This window comes from Microchirus variegatus (assembly GCF_963457635.1).
Source record: "Microchirus variegatus genome assembly, chromosome: 6".
In the NCBI taxonomy this organism is placed as follows: domain Eukaryota; kingdom Metazoa; phylum Chordata; class Actinopteri; order Pleuronectiformes; family Soleidae; genus Microchirus; species Microchirus variegatus.
Window position 1 is genome coordinate 10,238,607 of NC_139807.1, and position 8,762 is coordinate 10,247,368.

General features: G+C 39.7%; 1 protein-coding gene across 1 annotated transcript; it reads right to left on the bottom strand.

Moving 5' to 3' along the window:
• Positions 1-1,794: 1,794 nt before the first annotated feature.
• pmt (phosphoethanolamine methyltransferase) lies at positions 1,795-8,338 on the bottom strand. Its single transcript, XM_083890720.1, has 12 exons — positions 8,267-8,338; positions 5,877-6,048; positions 5,616-5,771; positions 4,941-5,077; positions 4,586-4,737; positions 4,268-4,456; positions 3,018-3,107; positions 2,831-2,920; positions 2,606-2,728; positions 2,380-2,511; positions 2,061-2,177; positions 1,795-1,930 (listed from the first exon to the last, which is right to left on the bottom strand). The coding sequence occupies exons 2-12, from the start codon at positions 6,035-6,037 to the stop codon at positions 1,820-1,822; spliced, it is 1,458 nt and encodes a 485-aa protein (XP_083746846.1). The 5' UTR covers positions 6,038-6,048; positions 8,267-8,338; the 3' UTR covers positions 1,795-1,819.
• Positions 8,339-8,762: the final 424 nt, after the last annotated feature.

Here is an 8,762-nt window from a genome sequence, read left to right on the forward strand (position 1 = left end):
ACAGTAAACCTCCCCAACACAAAAAAACTAAAGAAAAAAAACAAACACCATTGGATTTGTTCTTTTAGCAATGCTATGACGAGCATACAGTCTCAAATGTGTCTGTTACTAATTCAAAGGTTTTTTTCATCAAATTTGTATAATGCATCACCAGAGCTCATGTGTTTATTAAACCCAGCAGGTCGAGAGGAAAAATGCCTGCGTCAAATTATGTGAGAATGTCCTTAAATTCCATGATCACTGATGCAGAGATGACTGCGATGATTGGCGACTCTCTAACTAGGTCAGATGCTGCCTGACATTAATCCGCAGTTCAGAATTATGAATTATGATGCTTTTTAAAGTGAACACATCACACCTCACGAAACACTTTCCAGTCTATTTTATTTGCAGCAACTGCCTGGAGGAAGAGGATAATGGTAGACAAAGGTTGGATCAGGTGAGAAAAAAACCCTAGTCTAGTTTGACAAGTTTAAAAACGTTTCACTGGAAGAAATTGTGTGAACTCTTTGGAATTTCTTGTTTTACCACATTTATTACTTGCACAGTGTTCGTAGTCTGATTGTGGTAAACACAGTGTGTTTACCCAGTTTTTTCTCTCCAAAAGTTCAGTTAATAATTAACACACCAAACATTCACAGTGTGGGTGGAAAAAGTGAATGTTTTTCCTTACAAACCTTTTTTTTTCCCCTTAGGGCATTTGGTGAGAGGTTATTCCACATTTGCGTCATTCCATTGTCAACTTCTTCTGTGGTTCGTTTGGTTCTTTCTTGTAAAACAGTGCTTCCAGAAGTGTGGCCTCTTGAGGTATTACAGTTGGAATTCTGGCAGGAATTTAAAAATCCTTCCATTTGTCAAATTATTCGAAACATACACATTTTCTTTTATCCAGGGAAACTATGGATAACAGTGTCTTATATAGATCTAATAACATATGATGTCTTGGGGCTGTCATATGATGACAGGGCTTTTCAGTTATGACCAAAGTGTTTATCACAACTTTATTTTAAGTTTGAGTACTAAGATTTGGATTATTTATGATCATTTATTTGAAAAATGGTCACAATATTTTAATCTCAATCTGGTTATTTCACAGCAAAACCACAGCATACTGTACAACATTATGACTTTTCACACTTTCCATGAGCACCATGTCTGCTTTATCTTTCGTCTGTGGTACTTGGTGCTAAGTAGAACCATATAAGGTTCTTCGGCTTGTCGTCAGGGGAGAAACCCTTTTTTGGCTTCAGGTAGAACCTTTTTATAACCCTTTGGAGGGTTCCACCAAGAACCCTTTCAAAATGATTTATTCAGGAAAGGGGTTTCAAAGGGTTCTCTGGATCAAAATGGTTCTTACTGGAACCATTAGTGTTACCAAGAACCCTTGAAAAACCCTTTCCCGAAGAAAGGGTTCTTCAGAAGCAAATGGTTCCAAGTAGAACCTCAGCCCTTGTAGAAGACCCTTTTGGAACCCTTATTTCTAAGAGTGTAGATTCAGAATCAGAGATATTAATGCGGTCAAATAATTCCTTTTGAGTCTTTTTTTGTTATAACTCTGGGATTAAAGGAGATTAGCCATAGAACTAACTGTGGACTGATCAGTATCTAAACTCTGCGTATTCGTCTAAAGGCAGTCTGTGTTTCCATGATTAAATTAGCAAAAACAGGATTCATTTAATCAAAATAAGACCAGAAATAATCCCTGTGTTGGACTGGTATTCAAAAATACCACTCATTCATAATGACAAAAGCAAAGACAATGAGGGAAGAAAACTTTTACTGTGACACAGTTTCCTCTCCATTCATAAAGTGCAAAAACTCAATCTCTTGTCGCATAAAAAAGTCCCCATCGCTGGTCTCCACAGCTGGAACGCACCTGTTTTTCCCTCCATCCATTCACGATTGCAAAATAGTCTTCGTCAGAGAACTCCTGCACGGGGGCACAGACAGGCAAGAAGAGCACAGACACGGAATTCAGCTGGTGCAGCGATACGTTTGTACGTGTAATCTGGTGATGGTGACACAATTGTGTTAAAGTGTTAAAAAATCCTCTTTCCAACCTCGGTGAATTCATCCTTGATGGCCTCAGCTCTCTGCAGCTCTGTCTTTATCACCTGGATGAACTGCTCTGTCCGATCCTCGGCCCGAACATTGCTGAAGCCAGCCTGTTCAATGAACTGAGAGAGAGAGAGAGTCTATGTCACACAAGAGCATTCTGGCTTGGTCGATTTATTATCACATAATGAAGAAAGGTTTACACTTTTGAGAACTAACACAACAGTGTATCAGACACTGACTGTCACATAATTTGTAAAGAGGAACAAAGTGCGCAACTCTCGCAACAACAACCCAACTAGTCTGTACGGCATCATTTCTTACCTTGCCATACTGTGAAGGTGTATAAAGGACGTAGCCTCTTTGTTTGCTGTACACCTCGAACGCTGGTGTCCAAGGCTTCTCCCCGCAACAGTAGTCGCTGATAAGCAACTTGCCACCGGGCTTTAACCATGACTGGAACATGAAGGAGGCACAAACAACGAGATTATGTGGCAAAAAAAGTGGCAGACACAACTCTGTATTCTCTGATATGCGACAGAATGCTCACATGGAAGCGCTTGAAGAGAGCCAGTTTGTCGTCTATGTGCAGGATTGTGTCTCTGCTGTAGATCACATCGAAAGAACCCTCTGGGAACATCCTCTTAGTGGCATCGGCCACCTCAAACTGGACCTAATGTGAGAGCACATGACATTGCAGATAGTGAGTGAGTAATCAAACTCATTTCTGTGATCAGTTTAGAACAATGTATGATCGGGGAAGATTCACACGCACCGATGGCAGCTTCTCAGCGATCGCCCTCTGCATGGCGATGGCCACCATGTTTTCTGACAGGTCCAGGCCGAGCACTTCCACACCAAAGGCCTGAAATGTGACATCATCACCATTATTACAAAGCTTGTCCCTATATCACTATTGCTGGTCTCGTTTTATCTATTACTATTACAGGTTCTTCTTCAACCTTTGCCATGTAGAAGTCTCCTCCACCAATGCCACAGCCGACATCCAGAACCTTCTGTCCAGGTTTCAGGTCCAGAAGGTCCACAAACTCCTGTCAGCACAGGGCACAAAATGCACTCAATTATTTCTACTGCTTTATCTTCCACATCAGGGTGGCTATGATTTTTTAAACTGTGGGTGAAAACAAATGCACAGAGAGGCACTCAGTCGGGCCTAGGTCCAAACCTGGGTCTTTGTGCTACAAGGCAACGGTGCAAGACAGCTATGTCGCAGTGTGAACATTTTTTTAATTTAAGAAAACCCTGAAAACAATATTAACACGTGTAGCCATGTATCTTTTAAAGCATTAAGTCTTTCCAAGAATGATCAGTCATGACCGTGACATACCAATTTTTTTTAGATATACCTTTGTCAAACATAGCATATTTGAAGCTTCTCTAACACAGAAATACATTTTCAAGCTTCGCCACTTTGGTGGAACTGAAGTGCAGTAGCTGTAGATAGATCAGTATCATCCTATCTTGAACATGTCTTAAACTCAACAAGGCTAAACCCATTAGCACAACACAAAACCAGGCATCTCTGTGCAATTATCAGGTTACACAGGTGCTAACCTGGGTCTTTGTGCTACAAGGCAACGGTGCTAGCCATCAATGTCGCCATGTGGTCAGTGTGCAAGATATTTTAGTTTAAGAAAACCCTGAAAACAATATTGACACATTATGGCCGTGTATCTTTTAAAGCAGAGTTCTTCAATCCTGGTTCTGGGGACCCAATGCCATGCATGTTTTAGAAGGTTCCTTGCTCCAACACACCTGTTCAGCTCAGAGGTGCAGCTGCAGAGCTCATCAACAAGCTTTGCAGAAGCCTGATAATTTCAACCAGGTGTGTTGGAGCAAGAAAACTTCTAAAACATGCAGGGAAGTGTGTCCCCAGGACCCAGATTGAAGAACCCTGTTTTAAAGCATTAATTCTTTCCAAGAATGATCTAAACAAGACTAAACCCATCCGCACAACACAAAACCAGGGATCTCTGTGCAATTATCAGTGCTTATTTTAGGCTACTATTAAGAGTTGTGAATGATATTGGCACAAGTCCTTAAAGCGATTAGATTTACAGTGTTGAATTCTGTGTCGTCTGCCTGATGGTACACGAGAGACCCGAGAGTCTCGGCTGCCAGCAGAACAGTGATAATAAATAAAACAAGTGATAATTGGTAGATTTCTTTTAGCTGCAGACTTAATTCCCACCTTGGTGGTGCTGTGCCCCCCTGTACTGACATAGCCAGCCCCGAACATCTTCTCATAGCGCAGGATGCCACGGTTTGTATACTGTTGGTTGTCCAGGAACTGCTGGAAGGTGCAAAATCCGTTCTGGGTGTTTGTGGAGCGTGGAACCTTCTCCAAGAGCCAGCAGATTTGATTGGGGTTGTTTTTAATCTGGAATAGGGAAAGGAAGAAGAGAGGTTGAAGGTTTGTCAATTAAGGACTGAAAATGGCTGAAATGAACATTGTTGCACCAGTGTCAAACAATAGAATGTCTCTTGGAAAAACTTAAAATTACTCTACCTGAACATAGGTCTGGACTTTCCTTTTCAAAACAATGTCAAAACCAAACTTCTGGCCTCCCTCTGGCTCCTCCACTTGAAAAACTGGTACCAGGTGACTGTAATATTCCTCAGTGCGGTAATAGGTGGGGTCAAATTCCCTTTGTTTGTCACCTTAGTCAAAAAGACACAAGTTTAAGCTGCAGCTGCATCTAAGAGACACGTTGATATTCCATCACTTTGTTTCAATTAGGCTGTTTTTGTCTGAGCATCGCCATAAACACCAGACAGTATAATTGGTTGAGCATTACATCAATGTTCACATCATTTGACAGACATTAATAGTAATAACAATAATAATTCTTTTAGCTCACTACCTGACCTGTGGTTACAGGACTCTCTGAAGAACAGATAGCCACCGGGCCGCAGCCAGCTCAGCATCTTCTCCACAAAGCTCTTCAGCTCAATGTCACTCAGGTACATCAGCAGCCAGTTGGAGAAGACAAGGTCAAAGCTGAGGAGACATTTTTTTTTTTTTTTTTTAATCCAATTGTTTTCTTTCACTGTTACATTCAATGTTTACGTACATCACTAGCTGAGAGAGAATTGGATAAGACAGTACGGGCACAAACTGGTGGACTGGGTCATAAGTACCAACACAACACGAGGGAAAACACAGGCTTAACATGGATTTTTTTTTTTTTTTTTTGTATTTGCACTCTCGTGTCTCCTCTGTCAAATCTACTTTTGCATCCATCCCAAAGATTGTTCAGGCATGCAAGAGAACAGTTAAATCCCTGGTGATAGAACATGAAGATCAGGGTGAAATGCATACTCAGGATAAACCACATTTAAACTAAAGCTCCAGTTCATTTCTAAACAGAGCCACTGGTGTGATTCCAATGTATGGAAATACCTGTATCTGCAAATAGATAGTAAAATATGATTTTATATTGGTTATTTACCAAAAAAAAAAAGACCCAAAACCCCCTTTATCATCTGGAGGGGCAATAAATAACCTTCAAAAATCGAACAACATCATTTTAACACACCTGTTTTGGGGGAAATCCATCTTTGTGACATCTGCTTGAATAAAGGTGGCATTTTTATGGTGACCGTTCTCCTGTCTGTTCTTCTCCACGAAGGTTTCCATGAAGTCCACAGCCGTCACATGGCCTGCCTTAGTGAGCAGGTGCTTGGTATAACGACTGTTGAGACACACGTCACATGTATTATGTGTAACATGCTCTTCAGGTAAAGAAACTGTTGAAAACCTGGCCACACATGAGACTAATGCAGAGCTGTGTGCTCACCCAATGCCAGCTCCCAGCTCCAGTACTCTGTATCCAGCCAGGCCTGGAAGCATGGAGAGGATCTCGGGAAGCTCCTGCTGATTCAGGTCGCCGGCACGAGAGTCGAGCATCATCTCTTCGACCGTAGCTTCCTTCGAGTGCATTTTCCAGAACTCTGCCATGTCGTCGCGCACTGCAGCGCACACACGGGATTTCATATGAAGTTGGGTAAAATGTGCACCGACAGAACGAGCAAATAAAGACTTTTATTCACAAGGCCAGACAGACGATGTGTTTCTTTCTTACTGCACGTGAACAAGAAAGGGAACAGATTATGACGGATGTGTAGGTGTTTAAATTACGAGCACATGACTGAAACACAAACATGCAGCTAATCACTAAAGTCATGATATCAAATGACACATCTGACGGCTTTATTTTGAGCATGTGAACATAAAACAAACGGAACAACACTTTCAGGAATAAAGTTGGAATATTATGGGAATAAAGTCAGAATATAAAAAAGGTGGATTATTTCCTGCTCCATAAATGAGATGATTTTCGTCTGAAATCTTCCAAACAAACTCAGTTTCTTGCACAATCTATTCAAAGTCCATGATAATGTGGTGCTGATTAAGATTCAGTATTTCCTTATTTGTTCTAGATTGTGTTATATTCTCATTACAACTTTTTATAATATTCTGACTTTATTCTCAAAAGATTACAACTCTATTCTCTAAAGATTATGAATTTATTCTTATAATATTAAAATTTTATTCTAGAAAGATTACAACTTTAAACTCAAAAGATTACGATTTTATTCCCAAAAGATTGTGACTTTATTCTCAGAATATTACAACTTTATACAGTACTAAAAAGATTACAATTTTAATCTCAAAAGATTACGAATTTAATCTCAAAAGAATACAATTTTAGTTTGATTAAGACTTTATTCTCAAAAGATTACATCTTTATTCTCATATTACAACTTTATACTTAAAAGATGACAACTTTAATCTCAAAAGATTACGATTTTTAATCTCAAAATATTACAAATTTATTCTCAAAAGATTACGATTTTAGTTCGATTAAGACTTTATTCACAAAAGATTACATCTTTATTCTCATATTACAACTTTATACTTAAAAGATGACAACTTTAATCTCGAAAGATTACGATTTTTAATCTCAAAATATTACAAATTTATTCTCAAAAGATTACGATTTTAGTTCGATTAAGACTTTATTCACAAAAGATTACGTCTTTATTCTGATAATATTACAACTTTATACCAAAAAGATTACAACTTTCATCTCAAAATATTACGAATTATAATCTCAAAAGATATTACGAATTTAATCTCAAAAGATTATGGCTTTAGTTCGATTAAGACTTTATTCTCAAAAGATTACGCCTTTATTCTCATAATATTACAACTTTATTCTATAATGCAAAATAAAATAAGGAACAAATGCTGTGTTTGACATGTCTTGAACCAAAATTGAAGTTGAAAATTTCATGTTAATGTGTAACTTTTGAGCTCAAGCTAAACGTCGCGTACATGAACACGTCTGACACACAGGGTGACCATGAGGCTTACTCCACTAAAGCCATGTGTGTAATGTTGAACATATGATGTACAGTATTTCTGACTGTTAACCCCCTCACGTCAGGTTAAACCTCTCAAACAAGGCAGTGTGTGTCGCTGTATGTGCTCAGTTTGGCAGCCTCAGTCAAATCACTGACACAGTTTCAGCCTCACCAGTGCACAGTGGGATTACTTCCACCAGCTGAGTGGACAATCAGCACAAAGCAACGTGGCTGCTCCAGCTTCTGGCGTCATCAGTTGCATCAGGTGTTTTTTTTTTTAACTTATATGAAAAGGCAACAGCAGCAGCAGGAGCTGTCAGATGTTGTCATCAATATCATTATTACCACCATCATCATCATCATCATCACCATCACTCAGCTCATACCTGTATCCATGGTGACCGAATGCCCATTCGATCTCGCAATTGACTCCATTTAAAAAGTGAAGTCAGTGTGTAAGTGTGAGTGACCCCTGGCACAGTGTGGGGACGACACGTTGTGTGGTCGCTCTTTAAATAACAGCGCGACAGTGTGCGCGTGGAGGAGGCGGTTATCAGGTGGGGAACTGACCATTAGGGTGTGAACGAGTCTGCATTGTGAGGAGGGGAGAGGAGAGGAGAGGAGAGGAGAGGAGGAGGAGGGGTCGCATATGGATAACCCCGTGGAGGACAAAGGTCTGCGTTTTATTTAAGTCAGGTTTAAAGTCTGGATTCGCCTGGCATTGACACGAGGAGCTGCCCCCGAGACCGCAGATAGTGACACGACAGGCACATTATTATTATTATTATAGTATAACTTCTAATATTTGTCATATACTCACAACTTTACGCACGGCGGCTGCTCCCGGCTCTCGCCCCAGCTGTGCTGCTGCTGCTGCTGACTCTGAACATTTCCTGGTGCATGCGCGCGATTGCATCATTCGCTTCGTGGTAGTGCAAACGTCAAAAAGCAGGTGGAGTTGACTTATGTCACCCTGACACTGTAGTCATACCTGTATTTCACAATATTTGAATCTAGCAGATATGTTTGGTGCAATCACAATAAAGTGTTCACTTAATTCAATTAAATCACATTTAATTCATAATTTCAGGATTCATATATAGGCTTTAGGAAATTGTTTATTGTGCATGTTATGCAATAACATATGGGCCATATTTCTTAATATTTATACATTGTATTAAAGTTCTCATGCTTATTTATTATTAACTATTTTTAAATAGGTGTGTGTGTGTGTGAGAGAGTGAGTGTTTTGGTGCAATCATATTAAAGCGTAGTTAATTCAACAAAATTCAGTTCAATTCAATTCATCAATTCAC

Bases quoted from the DNA above. Each gene is read 5' to 3' on its own strand.
- pmt (XM_083890720.1), bottom strand. From the start codon at position 6,037: ATGGCAGAGTTCTGGAAAATGCACTCGAAGGAAGCTACGGTCGAAGAG. The intron at 5,078-5,615 runs GTGTGTTAAAAT...ATGTCTCCTCAG, and splicing joins ATGGATTTCCCCCAAAACAG to CTTTGACCTTGTCTTCTCCA. The intron at 2,512-2,605 runs GTGAGCATTCTG...TTCATGTTCCAG, and splicing joins CTCTCTTCAAGCGCTTCCAT to TCATGGTTAAAGCCCGGTGG.